This window comes from Cephus cinctus, unplaced genomic scaffold (genome assembly GCF_000341935.2).
Source record: "Cephus cinctus unplaced genomic scaffold, Ccin1 Ccin1_scaffold0215, whole genome shotgun sequence".
Taxonomy (NCBI): Eukaryota; Metazoa; Arthropoda; class Insecta; order Hymenoptera; family Cephidae; genus Cephus; species Cephus cinctus.
Genome location: NW_014332933.1, coordinates 1,703,567 through 1,720,415, shown reverse-complemented (window position 1 = coordinate 1,720,415; position 16,849 = coordinate 1,703,567). Strand labels below are relative to the sequence as shown.

General features: G+C 41.6%; 2 protein-coding genes across 3 annotated transcripts in view; both read left to right on the top strand.

Annotated features, from left to right (window-relative positions):
• Positions 1 to 327: 327 nt before the first annotated feature.
• On the top strand, positions 328 to 4,002 carry LOC107265066 (inorganic pyrophosphatase). Its single transcript, XM_015734061.2, has 8 exons — positions 328 to 528; positions 1,463 to 1,698; positions 2,077 to 2,163; positions 2,370 to 2,433; positions 2,545 to 2,607; positions 2,771 to 2,981; positions 3,090 to 3,199; positions 3,576 to 4,002. Exons 1-8 carry the CDS (start codon positions 336 to 338, stop codon positions 3,605 to 3,607), a joined length of 996 nt encoding a protein of 331 aa, XP_015589547.1. The 5' UTR covers positions 328 to 335; the 3' UTR covers positions 3,608 to 4,002.
• A 1,838-nt stretch (positions 4,003 to 5,840) lies between these two features.
• Positions 5,841 to 16,849, top strand: part of LOC107265059 (proteoglycan Cow) — a 74,550-nt gene continuing 63,541 nt past the window's right edge. The window contains exon 1 of one of the 2 annotated variants that reach the window (XM_015734053.2): positions 5,841 to 6,160. In XM_015734053.2, coding sequence (XP_015589539.1) covers positions 6,059 to 6,160 — 102 coding nt within the window. In that variant the 5' untranslated portion in view covers positions 5,841 to 6,058. The remainder of the gene's footprint in view (positions 6,161 to 16,849) is intronic. The other variant, XM_015734052.2, reaches the window with a different exon arrangement.

The following is a 16,849-nucleotide window of genomic DNA, read 5'->3' as shown; positions in this document are numbered from 1 at the left end:
AACCTTTTCTAAAATAAGTATACTTATCTACCATGGTTTAGTCCCAATAAAAAGGTAACCTTTCAAAGCGTAATTGACTAATGATACCTACCAATAATCTCACTAATTCTCATACCGTTCTTGTCAGGATTTACCATAAGTAAGTTTCGGGTTTCTATGTTTTACTTTTCTACTGGAGATTTTTTAAATCTTCACTCTGTAATTAGCTACTTTAAGAATGCCGTCTGCTCCGTCGGTAAAGAAATCCACCTCAGTAGATATGTCCGATCGAGCATATATCAATGATTTCCAGTATATTAGTTTTACGTTTTGTCATAATGATTCTAGATGTCGCGATGACCTTTACTATGTTGCACGTGTTACGTTCTTGCCGTTTAAATAGACTGCCAATTCGGTGGAGTTTAGCCAGTAGAGGAAATATCGTCCGGTCACCTCGGTGTTCCTACTTTGGATTTGATCAAAAAATCATGTCTTTTACTACTGTTGAACGAGGTGCTCCAAATTCAACGGACTACAGGATATTCTACAGTAAGTTATAGACGGTACATAACCTTTCGTATCGGCTCGTATAAAGCATCATCTGATTGTCCTTTGAACTCCAAAGATTAAACACTAAATAAGCATAACAGCTGCCTTGACGGAACACGCGTAACTTAGTAGATGCCGAACGACTGATTATTCGTATATTCGGATAGTGATAGAATATAATTTAATGTACCACACATTGGATGTTGATAGATAATTTAGGAGGCCGACCATATAAATATAATTAATATTACTGTTTCTTTATAAATAATATGTTATTTCATGAAAATTAATAACTCTCTTGGTATATCAAGCAGATTTATAGATAGATCGTATATACAGGGATAGTAGGTCTTAACAGAATTTAATAATTTATTAATTTTATGTTATGATTTTTAAACACTTCAAATGCAATCTTTATACATTTTTTTTAACAATAAAAGAATAAATTAGTATTTTAATTATTTATCATCATTTATTTTATTATCTTTGCATCTAATTTTTGTTTTTAACGTTTTTGTGTTATAGAATTTGGGTATAAATTTATGAACAAAAGTTTTCATTTTAAAATTATATTCGAAGGCTTATTAGTTGGACTTTTTATCTATGTTCTAATAGTTGTTACCGTTAAGTCAAATTAGTAGCATCAACAAGGTTTATTATCATGGTTTGGGTCACAGACAGAATCAAGAAATGTGAAAAAAACATTTCCATTTCTTTAGCCAGTAATGCTTTTAGTTTGTATAAAAGTTGTAGTGGCAAGGAATGTAATATCATACTTTGACATTTAGCTGAAGTAAAAGTATTTAAATATGAAAATGGTGGGAGTTTCTAAAATCCTCTCTCTATTCTAACATGTATAAATGTTTCTTTGTGGTATTAAAAAATTTTAAAGTTCATGAGATAAATACAACATAGTTCTTATTACATATTACAGAGAATGATGTTAGTTCCATTTCACCTATGCACGACATTCCTTTGTATGCCGATGAAGCAAACAAAATATTTCACATGGTGGTAGAAGTACCACGATGGACAAATGCAAAAATGGAGATTAATCTCACGGAAAAGCTCAATCCCATTAAGCAAGATGTAAAGAAAGGCAAGCTTCGATTTGTTGCCAACTGTTTCCCACATCATGGATATATATGGAATTATGGAGCTTTGCCACAAGTATGCAAAATTTGTATCTAAATTGTTTCAGTATAACAGCACCGTCCTTCAATATTGCCTACTTAAGAGATTTTTTCATTGACCTTATTTAATGAAACTTGCAACTACTGAATTTGACCTTTGCTTTTATTCTACGATCTGATTACATCATTTCTTATCATACTTCACGAATGATATAATTATTTCTGTGATATATGTGTGTATGTATTTCAAGGGCAATGATTGATAAAGATTATCAATGTATTTTATTTGCTTTTCAAGTTCCGAAGATACAGTTATATTTTTTCATAGCATTATTAAACACCTACATAATTGTTTCTTTTTTTTATAATCAATAAGTGTAAATTTGATCATTTATATTCACCTATTCTTTGATAGACATGGGAAAATCCAGAAGTTTTGGATGCAGAAACAGGTTGCAAAGGAGATAACGATCCTATCGATGTCCTTGAAATTGGTTACAGAGTAAGTTGTGATATGTTTCTGTTGTAATTCGATGCATTTACTAAATTTTATAAAAACAGCGAAACTCATGCGTCGCAATAGCATTGAAACTTTTTCTGTAATTCTTGCGTGTTTTATATACTATATCTTATTACATTCGTACATATCAATGCCATGTCACTTCCATATCACTAAGTAATGGTATAACTTTATTGTTGTAAATGCAGGTAGCAAAAAGGGGAGAAGTATTGAAAGTGAAAGTCTTGGGTACTGTCGCTCTTATCGACGAAGGTAACTCTCTTATTTGTTCCTATTATACGTTTTAAAGAACGATCAAATCAGGAGTACAAAGACCATAACACAACAAGAATTTTTATTAAGTAAAAAAATAATTCTGTCTAGGGGAGACTGATTGGAAAATTATCGCCATTGATGTAAATGATCCTTTAGCAGATCAAATGAACGGTATGTACATTTCACGTTTAATTATTATATTGCATAAATTTTCATATTGGTTACCTGAGCACTTTAAATATATTCTAATAGCATACATGATATAGAGATAACAGAAATCAATGAATTATGCCAAGAACACTGATGTCAATATATAAATATATAAAATTTGTAGATGTCAGTGACATAGACAAGCATTATCCCGGTCTTTTAAAAGCAACTATCGAGTGGTTCAAAATATACAAGATTCCTGATGGAAAGCCTGAAAATCAATTCGCTTTTGATGGCGAAGCTAAAGACAAGGAGTACGCGCTACGTGTGATCAAAGAAGTGCATCATCATTGGGAGAACCTCATTAAGTCGGATGAACCCGCCTCGATTGTTCGGTTCGTATATCATTACAACGTCTTTTAGCAATGCTCGGTTAACTAAAAGCATAGTTTCCCAGCCTAAGTATCCTACTTCTGTATTAAATTTACATATCGCTTTTGTAGTGCGAACGTGACCGTAGAGGACAGTCCGCATAAAATCACTGTGGCCGCAGCTGATGAAGTTTTGAAACAAGCGCCGAAACTTCAGGAAGCTCTGCCAGTAGAGAGCATTGGTGAGTAATTACAGGAATAATTTATGGCAGCATAACGTAAAAGGCATCATCTGAAATTTGAGAGAAATGATATAGAATGTACTTTACACATAATTAAGATGATTTTGACTTTAGAATATCTCATTAAACGAAAAGTAGAAATGTCTGCTTTTTAATGAAATCGTTATTTTGTTTCAGTTGAAAAATCTTTCTTTGTACCAGTAACGAAATTAAATCATAAATTGTAAAGTTTCAAATGATGTTACGAGATTCTGTCTGCATGCATATTAAAGGATCGATGGCTGCCTCATTACGTGACAGTATTAGCTCAAAGAAACATTAATTATTGATATAGCTAGAGTTCGTCTACTTCATTATTTGCGTTATGTGATTTCAGTCGATAAGTGGCACTACGTCCATCTGAAGTGAAGATACCAGTGCGCTCGACACGGCGAACACGAACTTTCCTCAAATTGCACGGATGCCTGCTTATTCGTCGGCACGTAACAAATCTTATTCCTCTCTACTTATGTACTGATGATATAAATCTATCTTCCTTGCTTCAGATAAAAATCCAGTAGGTCCAATTAACATTACCTAGACCCTTTACAAGAATCTTGAACTGAATGGTACGCACCGGTGTATACTTTAGTAGCCAATCTTTGTTCTTTATTACAAGAAAAAGAATTTCACTAGGAAAAGGTTGTGATGTAACTATAATAAAGATAAAGGAGGATACTTGAATAAAGGACCAAGTTCGTTATTTAAATATAAAAAAATATTATTTTCATTATCAAACAACTGCAATAAATAAATCAATTTAACTCCGGCAGTTTTTCCTGTTAACGTTCTTATTTATAATATATTGTTTTCCACCGCACTCAGATCCTCTCATTACTCCTGACGTCCAAACCGAGTCGAAACTCTCCACGTAACACGCCTCGATTGTGATATACGAAGATGGGATTCCTGCTGAAACCCACGATGGGTTAATTCCTGAGGGAGTCAAGGATGCTATTCGAAAAGACCCTCCAAGAAGGTGCTTTGACTATGGAGTTATGGAGGGTGAATGTATCCTATGAGATCTTTCGTTCTATCGTAAACGATGCATGACACTATTGGATTCTATTCTATTCTGAACGCCATGACAGTAAAACAATATGGATACTTATGTCAGAATACGAATTTTCCACGATATGGAAAATGCCCTATCGCACCTGACAGCATATCTTAATAGTAAGAATTAAAAAAGGATACAGTGGGTTATCAGTATCTACATGCTTGGATTTTATGATTCTTAGTGTTTTCTTTCATCAGGTGGAATTTGACCTCAGTTTATTAGATGCTGCAAGAGAATTTGGTGAACCTAGTAATGGACCAATAATTTAGGAATTTGCGCAATGTGTTCCAGTTCGAAGTTCGTAGTGTTCATTAGAATTTTTCGACGCTTCTCATGTATGCTAATTTCTCATTGGTCGCGTATACATTAGTGAAATTGGAGAATATTTCTGGTTTATCTATACACATCAATACTCAAAGCTCAATAGCGTAGCTGTAATTTCATAAATTCGTTATTCGCTTCGAGGAAGCGAAGAAAAATAACCTTTCATTCGCGAGGGGAACATCCTTATCCTCATTGAATATTTTCACACGAGGTTTATGGAGGTCGAAATGCTCACGAAACAGAAGAATGAAGATGATTCGTTCACGAAGAACCAAAATCCCACGACTTCGACACAAAGAAAAAAAAAACGTCGGCCAAGAAATTGCTCTATACCTACCACGATTTCAGAACAATCTGTGACGCATAGTGTACCTCTATAATTCGCCAACCAGTATACATATAAGCACGCGTCTCGTTAATCCTGGAGAATGATCTTTTTAGCATCAGCCAAAAGCGTGCGTGCCGGATCAAAGTACCAAGAAGCCCTTATATCACTACTTTCCAGACATCCAAAAAAAAGGATAACGAAAATTCGGACTGTGCTTTTAGTACCTCAAGAAAACAATAAATCGCCCAGTACGTATAAAACATCGAAGGATTCATCAAAGAACCGAAACGAGTCCGAACTGTGGTAGTCTGATGCCCACAAGCATTTTGTTTCAAGCCCCGGTGAAAGGAAGGAGAATGCACCAAGCTAAGCTTAAAAACTAAAGACCATCAGAGAAAAGCTCTGTGAAAAGCACAGTCGAGGTAGATATCACGCGTGATGAACGGCCGAGGTTCGAGTCGACGATCGGGATTTATAGTGCACGCCGGAGTCGCCAGGACGATCATCCTCTGTAAGGTGAAAAATAATGGCGCACCGACAGGTATACAGGTAGGCAGGTAGACAGACGAGTTAGGACGAGTAAGGAGGTATTGACTGGCGCAGTGTCCGCGGTGGAAGCACGCGCTCGCGCGAACTTCACGACCAAGTGCCATAGGGATTGGTAGAGGCAGAGGGTTGATATATAAGGGCGTATAGCTATATCTAAAGGTATATACGTATACACTATTGATGGTATATCTATAGGTACCTGTATACCCCTGAACTACACCTCTCGCTCCCCACCACCATACCAATTCCCCCACCACCTATTTTATTCGAGATTCCAACCAATGACTGTGCTTATGGTTGTACTCTCTGACGTTGCCGTTCCCCTACCAGGCTCCCCACGCGCAGTCACAATTTGTTCGACTTCTGAGGAGGATAATCGCGCTCCTCCGAAGTACCAAACGTACGTACACACGTCGTGCGCATATTACAATAGGGGAAACGTTGCTTTCTCTTCGTGAAACATAAGATCTTAGTTAATTCCTTCTAGCCAAAGTTATACGTGTCGTACGCGGCGTTATACCCGCGGCCAGTGACAGGGGTGGCCCTGCGCGTTACCAAAATGCGAATCTCGCGTGTGCTCTTCGCCGCGGCGTTTCTCATCACTATCACCCAGGTGAAATGCAAGCGGAAGTTCGACGGTGACTTCGAATTTGCTGAAGAGGTCAGTGTCTTTGCTTTGTAACAACTGACACGAGTGAACTGTTCCATGTGTTTTATGTTAATCCTATAGTACTGTGGTGTCCTTAATATTTTGTTATTAAGACTGTTTTTGTGTGGATGCCTAACAATATTATTTTGTTAGAGAAATTATTGTACCTAATATTATACCGGGCTTGTCATTCCGTCAACGTGAAATACATAATTAGATGCTCGTGAGAATTACAAATCACAATAGGAACATCACCCCAGGGTATAAAGTTAAGTTTCCTTTGTCGTAGACATGACTCTTGCGCTATTGGATATAATATGTCATATTTCGAGTATCTAATGCGCTATATACAGCTGTGACTGTTGTCAAACATTAGAGTTGTACAATGATCCTGATATACACTTCCATTTGAAACACTTTTGACGTGTATAGTAATGCTTTCTATCCCTCATGGAGATACTATTGGCGTTTTTGTTATATTTTAGAGTTCGCGTGCACGAGGTATATCACTGGATCGCTTTATAATTAAAAGAATATGTAGATACTAGACGATTCCGTTCCACACGAAATGAGAGAAGTTTTCTGATACGGACTACCTCATTTACCAGTACAAATAGTCGCACTCGAAATCCAAAATCAACCACGGAATATCCTCCTTAATTGTATCTCTGCATGGAGGAGTACGCTATGAGAGGTTGTTAGAGGTCCTTTGGCAATTCTCAGTAGTAGGACACTTAACCTCACAGGCGACTCGTTAACGGACATTTACTCGTATCACCAAAGTTCAGAGATCCTCGGATCGCTGCACTTCGGATAGTCTAACTCGTCTTTCTGAGAGAACTTGTTCTGGCTGTTACATCTATATATATATATACTTTACACGCTAAAATGTAAACGCGCGGAGAAATATTCCTTTATGACGGGACACTAGACACTTGCGTCTCGATTCTTCGTTCATTTTACCAATCAATTTTATAAATACCGCTGATTAGTGACTCGCGATTATACGATTGATTATAGAACGAGTTACGTGGCGGGAAACTTGAATCGGCCGCACAATATCAAGCAAGCTTGCTTTTATATTTCTCTATATTGAAGATAATAATGAAAAAGTCAAAAATGTTAAATACCCAATAGAATTCACATTTCTGTGAAATTTTTAAGTCTAGTTATGTACTCTGTGAAATATTAAGAGACCTGAATTACAATTTGTGTTGTGATTTTTTGTAATTGCGTTACGGTCAAAGATTTTTCTTTGGCTATAAGAGTGGGCATAACGTGTTTACACTGGTCTAGATATAAAAATCCATGAACAAGAAGAATCAATCACTTTGCGAGTATGGCATGGCAAATAAATGGAATTTTTTTTTCGTTTTTCCTACAAGCCGTGTGCTTGATATATTGTTGAGCTGCAGGAATATTAGCCTACTTTCAAAGTTGGGGAAGCCAAAGTGCCTTAAAAGGATCATGGAGTTATTTTCCGCGTTGCGTGCCCGGCGTCGGCGTGCCCACTTCCTAGGCGCTAAATATCCCTCAAGGAGAGTCGACGGCGTCTCGACGATAAATCTCAAGCCTTTAAAATTCACTAAATCTCAACCCTTAATACCACGGCATACCCTGTCGCCCTTGTACTTCGCAAAATCGAAAAATCATCCAGAAATTGCGAACCGAAAAATCAAATCGTTAACAAAGACATCATCCCCAAAAGGCAAATTGTAAAGAAATTCCATCCTTTCGGCACCCTTTAAAATATTCTCGTTGCAGTTGTCACTCTTACGCAAAGGTCACCCTCGCTCGGTGCCGTTTAACGATCCGGCATGGGAGTCATGGGGGTTGTTGAAAAATGAAGCGAAGCTTTGTCTGCCTCGGCGTCAAAAATGTATTCTCGTATTTTTCATCCATCGTTCGTCACTCGATCTTATCCCATGTCTTCTTTTGCTCGTCTTATCAACAGCACCGAGTGTCACCGTTTTCTGGTCCTCTGTGCTGTCTCCGTATGTAGTCGCCATCGTCCCTCGGGGATGATGTATCGGCACCTGCTTACCTGGCAACTTCTTCTCCACGTATGTCCTTAGTACGGTTGGATAGCGTCACTTGGCGAAACAGGAAAAACTAAGGAAGTTATTTTACTTCTATCCAGCCGAACCTCAGAGGGTTGCGAGTGTTTTTGGTGTTAGAATAAGGTGGGGACGCCAAGTTGTTTCCTATCGATCGTCGAACCGACGCGAGCTTGAGTTTTGCACTTTATATTTTTGATGCTCTATGCACTTACGTTGATGGATACACATGCACGCATATGCGTTGGATAACAATTTTTGTTCACTCCTTTTTTTTTCTCGTGTATTTTTCGTTGACGTACTTCATGCCAGAAAATGTCGTATGGATTATATTAAAATACGTAGTGCTGATTGTACAACGGGTTGCTATAGATTCTCTCCCACACGTTGCTCATGTTTTTACTGCATGCTGTAGACGTATAATATGAATATAACGAATATATTTTTATCGGCTTCTGATAAAATCTGCCCTTTGAAACGATGGAAGGCGACTGTTTTCGGCAATCAAATAAGACGACGCCGGGTTTGTTATTGATCGCAGAAAGTGCTTAGCATTAATTGTATATATTTTTTTTTTTCCACGGATTTTCTATGCTTACAATGCCTTTTCCCTTTTTACGTACGAAGCATGCGTTCGTCGTTTACGTAACTTTTCGCTGAACTGTCAAAGAGTTTTCGACACTTAAAATTGACAGACACGAACTTCATTTAAAAATCCTCTCAGGCTGTCGCGCATTGTTCCCGCACAGGGCGCGGGACTCGCGTAAGAGATTTAATTTAAAAAGATTTTTCGTTTTCTTTACTCTCGCATGAAAAAAAAAAACCTCAGCGGATTCTCATGGAAGCGCGCGAGACGTCGCTGAGACTTTTTTTTAAAGATTTTACCAGCCCTCCCCTGGCAGGATTTAAGGGGTGCGTTGGAAACAGGCAAGGCGTTCTTCCTCGTGTAGCTACGTTTATTAGGTTAGGTTAGGATCGAATGTGGTCCTTAAGCACGGTTTAAGGATGACCTAGGGTCAACCCGTGGACGTTTTAACTTAGACTTTTTTATCTCTTTTTTTAGCCTTGGTCGAAAATCGACTGTTTAAACCCTTGTGCAAATGAGTCCCAGGAGTCTAATTGAGATAGGAGGGAAAAAAGGGACAGTTTAGTGACAGAAACAGAAATCTGATTTCTCTCGTACCACTTTGCACTATGCATTATAGAACCTACGTCGTTCCCGGACTTGGCTAACGTAAGGTCAAGTTGACGTAAATAACGTTCTCACGGACGTTCGATCAATCCCTAGCTTCCATTTCGTGACTGCCGGCACTCCTCGAAGAGCGGCAGCTGAAAATTACTTTTCACGGCGATATCGCCGACGCGATTGGAAGGCCCTCGAGGTTTAACTATCCCGTGAAGTTGAGCGTCGTTACCGACTGTGCAGCGGCTATGCGTGCACCCAGTTCCCGAAGGCTCACGTGTCTAATTTCATCGGTACAAACGACTGCGAAACACCCTGCCATTAGGTAATTGTGAACTAGGCCCCCGCATTGTTTGTACCAGAGTTTTACTATAACAAGACGTTTGTGCTCCTTCCATTGACGTTTGTTCTCGAGTTATATTCATTTGTACCAAACAAAATAGAAAATAGAGCTTTTTTTAAATGCGGGGGCTGGCTTCACGCTGGCCCCCGCACAATTTTTTACCAATAGCCTAATTTAACATCACTATAGGTAGTGAAACGTTTGTACCGGCTTTATAAGGTTTGTACCGTCGAAACATTTACTAGTTTCAAAGAAAAGGTAGCAGAGGATCAAGTTCAGCATTTGCGCGTCGCATTAACGTCGTGGGCTAGTCTCTTGGACGTTTGTACCGGACTATTCTGTTGGTCTGGTCACTTTAAAGGTGCGGGCTAGTCTCTTAGACGTTTTTACCAGACTATTCTGTACCTTCTTCCAAGAGGTACAAACGTCTTCCGGTACAAACGTCCAAGAGACTAGCCCACGACGTTAATGCGACGCGCAAATGCTGAACTTGATCCTCTGCTACCTTTTCTTTAAAACTAGTAAATGTTTCGACGGTACAAACGTTTCACTACCTACAGTGATGTTAAATTAGGCTATTGGTAAAAAATTGTGCAGGGGCCAGCGTGAAGCCAGCCCCCGCATTAAAAAAAAGCTCTATTTCCTATTCTGTTTGGTACAAATGAATATAACTCGAGAACAAACGTCAATGGACGAAGTACAAACGTCTTGTTACAGTTAAATTCAGGTACAAACAATGCGGGGGCCTAGTTCACGACAATCATTAGGTAAACCGCTTGAGTGTCGGATTGGCAAATCAATGCCAGCGTACGTGCATACGTTTACACGTGAACTACGAGAACCCGTTGCGGACGATCGCTCGTGCGATAAATATTTTTTTTCCACCCTACCTAACGACCTTACGTTGACAATTTTCATGGTTTCTCATTATAGCCACGCGCAGCCTACGTTATTATTTAGTTCTTTGCTTCGCCCGCGAGAGTCCCACCAAGCCAGAGAGAGACGGCGATAGTTTAATCCACGCGGACGATATCCAGCACCCGGGTGCTCCCTCGTAAATCTCATGGGAATCGTTATTTACAATCGATTCGCGAAAATCGACGTTATTTGAGGGGGGGTCCCTTCGTTCACTATTTTTAAGCAGTACGTAAGGTTTCTCTCTCTCGGCTTCCAATTGCACTCGATCTACGAACGACACAGTAAAACCACGATTTATCGTCGTCATCGACGAGCGGTAAATCTCTTTCTCTCTGGCGACATTAAATATTGCGATCATTAAAATATTTGATGCCGCTCGATTAAAGCCCCACCACTGTCATGGCGATTTTAATGGGAAACGTGTCCCGGCTGTGTATAGCCCTACCGTACGAATCCTGTACACAGGCCCGATGCAATTAGTCGAAACAAAAAGTTAGACTGTCAATATTTTTCGTACCGTCCTCGCGGTCGTTCGATAGCTATATTCGCATTCGAGGTTACGGTGCACGTGTGCATTGCCGCATTTTGACCGCAGTGCTCTCGAGAAAATTCGTTGACTACAACTAAAATGCCATCTCGAGCTGTGTTGCTATCCACTTTCGCCGTCTTCGTTCTCTAGTGACTCCTGCACACTGGCTTGGGTACTGTTTAATATATATATAGTATATATATATACTGCTCACTGCATATTATATCTACAGGGGTGTCTTAGCACGTAGTGAAAGTCAGTCTAGCCGGTTTCATCTAGTGTGCATATTTTTGCAATGATGCACCGACGATGCACTACAGTCACGGCCGAGAGGCTCTCTGGGAGTGAATCCAACGGATAGCCAATTGTATCGGGATATATGGAGATATACTTTTTTGATGCTGGATTTATCTTAGTTCCACCATTCGCATTGAATATTCACAAATTACTTCGGCATTCGGCGATTGCTTCCAGCGAATATCCGTTTCGTACGGTGCACACGATATTCAGATACGTCTTACAAGGGGAGGACGCGAGCTTGGGGTCACGGATTTAGTAGTCCTTTTGGGGTAGGAAAGTACTTTGTAATAACAAACTGCAGGCCAAGTGGCAGGACGCAACTCGGACCCGTTTTCGAGAAAAAACGGTTTGAAAAACGCAGTACTACTCATATACCTGCACCGTTGCCAATATTTTCGAGAAGGCGGCGTAGCTCGGTGGCAGCGCGCCTGACTACCACCCGAGCGGCCAGGGTTCGATTCTCCCATCGCACGTATATTTTTTTATATTAATTCTTTTTTTAGTAAAGTACTTTCTTACCCCAAAAGGACTCCTAAATCCGTAACCCCAAGCTCGCGTCCTCCCCTTGTTAGACAAATTTCTCAAACATATCGGGCTGCTTTTTACGTTTCGGCAATTTCACCAACACCCATTCTGAATACTTTGCGACGTATTGTATGAATTTTACTATGTATCAAGAGCCCTCATTGAGATTCATCTTTCAAATGTTCAACCGAATTTTTTTTTCTATTTCAAAAAAAAAACATACCGTACACCCGCGTCTACTCGGATACCCCGATAACTACTGTTTCAACTTCTTTTAGCAAAATTTTCATAAGCAAAATATATATGAGGTTCTCGTATCATCAGACTCGAGGGGGGTTTGCCCTGCTATGAAATTAGGGATGAAACGATGCTCATCTCGCGACATAAACTGACTGGGGAATTTTCGTAAAGCACCTCTGCGACTTGGTGCGTAGACGGAGTCAATCAAAAAAGGGAATGAAAAAATATGTAAAAACACAAATCACTCGAATTGCCTGTGCTGATATTTTTAAGCGCTCTCCTATCGCTGCTTTCTACCGTCTCCCGGGGTTACCGAATGTTACCCGATCAAGGCAATTTTTTTTTGACTTGACAATTTTTTTTTTTTTATTTCCTTTCGTACCGAAAAATATTTCGTGCGCTGCGATCGAATTGAAGTCGGCCATTTCTAACTGAATTCGACTTTAGTCGACAGAGCTATTAAAAGAAACATTGAGATATGCAACTATGCATAGGTGATGGATGAATAATCGATATAGCACCCACGATTAAAATTCGATCGATACTTTTATTCGCGTGACCTTGTCTCCTTTTCTCATCCATTAGCACACGACTATTAATACACACCACGCGGGCTTATATCTCTACGATCAACTTTGCCGCATCGCGTAATTATTATACAACAATTCCACCTTAAGCCGCCTACACGGCTTTACCTTGGTCCGCCAATCCCAGATTTTCCACTCGCCCACTTCACGCTGTACGTATTTTCACTTACGGTGCAGCCTCGCGGTATATCTATATATCCCGTATATTCCGTACACGCTCATCGGGTCCGTGTCCCAGCGTTTGCAGTTTGTACCCAGTGAAATCGTAGCGCGTGAAGTTTCTCTCGTTCGTCGCTGATCCTCCATTGGAAGATTATAAGGATCGTAAATGTTCGTCCGACGGATAGAGAGAATGGGCTAGAGAACGGGCTAATCTTATAATTTATTGCAGTTGCCTCCCTGTCTACCTGTGGCACCAGCGGCAGGTACACTCTCGTGACTCGGACGAATTTCACGGTGGTCGGCGTTATAAACGCGCCTTGGATACTCCTGGGCTCAGACTTGTCTATCTCTTTCTTGTCTAGGGATTCACTTGTCCCCTCTCTCTCTCTCTGGTTGGTACAGTCTATAGAGAAATAAGAGCGTCGAGGGGCTCCTTTCGGAATTCCACCGTTAAATTCTTCGGCACTGACGCGAGAGAAGCACCCGGCACCCCGCCAGCCAGCGACGCCAAACGACAGACCGCGGTACCCGTCCTCGCAGTCCTGGGGCCTGTGCAGTATCCATGAATATTTAGAACGATGCCCGACAAATTGAATGACCGGACTAAGGTCTTGTGTCCTGAGAGCAATTGACTTCTCGCTCTCCCTCCGTCTTGGTTTCTCTCTCTCTCCAGCTCATAGGGAACCTTCATACTTTTCGGAAGAATTCCTCGCTCACGAGTATATATGTATGTACATATAGTACAGGCTTGTACGCGAACGGAAAAGTCATCCTTTCGCAAGCTCTGGCGTTTCTCTCACGTGCTCCTGCTGTTGACTTGAGAAATTTTTGATGCTCATTTACTCGTGATCTTTCACACGATCGACGGCCCCTTAAATTGCTCGACTTTCAGCCCCCGATCGCACATCCTCTTACGTCAGTCATTCCGCATGTTTGTGCGCGCTCCCCGTCGAAGCCAGCTTGAACTTTTAGACTCCCGCGCGACTCTCGAGTATCCACGGGCTTTCCACTGGGATGATAGTTTTCCAATTTTCCAAACGACGGCTATATTTACGGCTTGAGAAAAATCTGCCGCGTTATCGTTTCCCTTGTGGCTCGATTTATCGCTCGATCTCGCTCGCGCTTTTACGCCGCCATTACATGCTTCGGTGAATAAATTTGGGTGAAAAAAAATTGGTCGGATTTATAAATTCTTTTTGTTCACTTTTCTTTTGCCGAATTCTTGTAACCCAAATGCACGTGGCGTAACTCGGGCTTACGCGTTCTGCTCGAGGTGCCCTGACGTTTCAGGATCGCGCAAGTCCAGACTCGCACGGCTGAAGTTGCAACGACTTCCCATAGATGGCGGCCAAGTCGTTATGCTAATGAAAACATGCTCTTATACAGGATTCGCGTCTACGTTGTTATATTTACACGAATATCTCCGTTATAGAAATCAGTACGGAGTCTCTCGCGTCGACCTGGACGTTAATATTTCGGAGAAAACGTTTGCGTTGAACTGGGAGATTCGGAATTGAACATCTATTACACAGACTTCCCCGTCCGTATAAAGACGTTTAGGACTTTTATTTCCTTAACCTCTCTTTCTAGCATGCTCGTCTACGCACCTTGGCATCGCATGACGCGTGCACAGGCACGCACTCCCTCCCACGCACAGCGGCACTCGTCACGCACTCGTAACATTTTATAATTTTATAATACATTCTCCATGACTTTTATACACGCGTACACATATATATCCGGTATTTCCGCATCCATATGAACCCGAACGCACCGGCCATCTCCTTATACCGCGTCACGCCCGCACCTTTTACTGTCACTTAATCATTTAATCGGAGCCCTCACGGAGAACAATTTGTGTCACGTTACGCGTACATCGGGAAAGCGGGACACGCGCCACTCGTAACTTTTACCTGGTACGGAGGATCCTCCGGGTCGGTTACGATTACATTGTAGCCAAGCAGTGGCCATGGGTAAGGGGGCGCGTCTCCTTCGCTGCCATCTCGTTACCGCATTCCTTGACTACTGCTGTCGTCCTGAACTCAGTCTATTTGTAATCGTCAACTCTTTATACAGTCCGTTCGAAGTAACTCGAATTCCCTCTCTTTACGTATACGAGCGTTCGTTATTTCGTTTCTCTCCTTATTTCCCCATCAGCAGCTCTCGAACTCTAGAGCCATCCTCGTCCCATTGAATATTCATTCTCGGCTTATTCGTTTTCTCGAGCGAGACAATCCCTTCTCGCTACACTAGCGCCTCCAGTGGCTGTCGAAGGAACTTCGAGTTGGGTGGTATAAAATGTCATAATAAAAAAAGGGGGTGGGGCGGCCGAAGAAAAGTAACGGCGTCGCACGAAAACTTTTTGACAAGTATTATGCGATATCGTCTTTACTGTATGTGTGTATATATATATATATATACCTTGCTGTATCCGTATATCCACAAACATTTCTCCCAGTGGACCCTTCCACCAATAAACCGACCGAAGATTCGGGAATCGGTACGGTGCGACGGAAATCTCCTTCCATCGTTTTTTTGTTCTCTCTCTCTCGCTTATTCCACAACGCTTTCGTATCACGATGCCCGGTCTCACTCGCTCCAGAAGAAACTTCGGGTAACGTCCGCACGGCGCTCCCGGCGGGACGCGGGGTGGGATAGTAAAATATTGGCCAGACCGTCAGGCGCCGCGGTGGAAGAAGAGACCTTTTTTCATAGCGAAATGCCCCCGGGCGTATATCGCGCCATTGCGAGACCCGCAACCCACGTGGTCCGGTGGGAACGACGACCGACCCCCACTCTACGCCGTTACGCTTTGCCGTAGCTGTTTTCTACGTGCACTTCGAGAAGTCTAGGCACACGAGGCTCTTGAGCGTCCTTGCGTTCCTCTGCTTTATTTATCTCTGTCCCGCGTCCTACGATTATTGGCTTCCGAAATTCACATTGAAAACTCCAAAGTACCCTTTCACCGTGTTCCTCGACTACGCGCACCAACTTTACGAGGGATCGGGATCCCTTTCTACCGAGCTGTCATTAATTTATTTCTTTCCTCTTTTTCTTCGTACTTTTTACCCGTACTCTTTAATTCGTGCATTCCTGACCCGACTGCGCACGAAGATTCCTAATTCGTATTGTACACAGCCCCGTGGGGGACTCGTAGCCTTTATCCCTTCTGTCGACTGTCGCTAATACGATTCTGGACAACCCTGCTTCAGAATATCCTAAAGTTCAGCATTTGCATGGTAAGTGGTTTTAATAAACGTGACAATTTCAAATTGCACTTTACGTCAGATTACACGTGGTATACGTGTGTGCACGTATATGCACGGGTATAATCAACCACTTCTAATGCACTCTGTCCTATAATTTATAAGGCTCGGCCCTGTGTCCCTGCTTAACGTGGATACGTCACGCACATATACTTCACGGTATTTCCTAGGTCCAGAAGGGCGTGGGCAGGGGACGACGCCTTCCTACGGTCGCACGAAAGTGACCCGAGCATTGTTCGACTTTGACGATAAAATATTCGCAAACGTTCTTGTTCCGCGAACCCGGCTCTCGTACACAAAGAGTACCATGCCTAACCTAACCTAACCGTGCTCGCGGAAAATCCAGCGATCGCACTTCGGAGTTCTCTATACCCGCCCCGGCGCCTTGTATACCCTCGACTAATGTGAAAGATATGTCGGGCGTTGTCGGCGATACCCGTGGGAAGTTCGGCAGAGAGTTCTTGTAGCGTTGAACTTGCGACACGTGGCTTCAATTCCGAATCCATAGACATCGTCGATGATCGATCAACCACGTGGCTCGTTGTCAATGGAGATTTTCTTACGCTACTTTTTTTTTTTTTTTTTTTTTTT

Bases quoted from the DNA above. Each gene is read 5' to 3' on its own strand.
- LOC107265066 (XM_015734061.2), top strand. From the start codon at position 336: ATGACCTTTACTATGTTGCACGTGTTACGTTCTTGCCGTTTAAATAGA. The intron at 529-1,462 runs GTAAGTTATAGA...TACATATTACAG, and splicing joins GGACTACAGGATATTCTACA to AGAATGATGTTAGTTCCATT. The intron at 2,164-2,369 runs GTAAGTTGTGAT...TTGTAAATGCAG, and splicing joins TCCTTGAAATTGGTTACAGA to GTAGCAAAAAGGGGAGAAGT.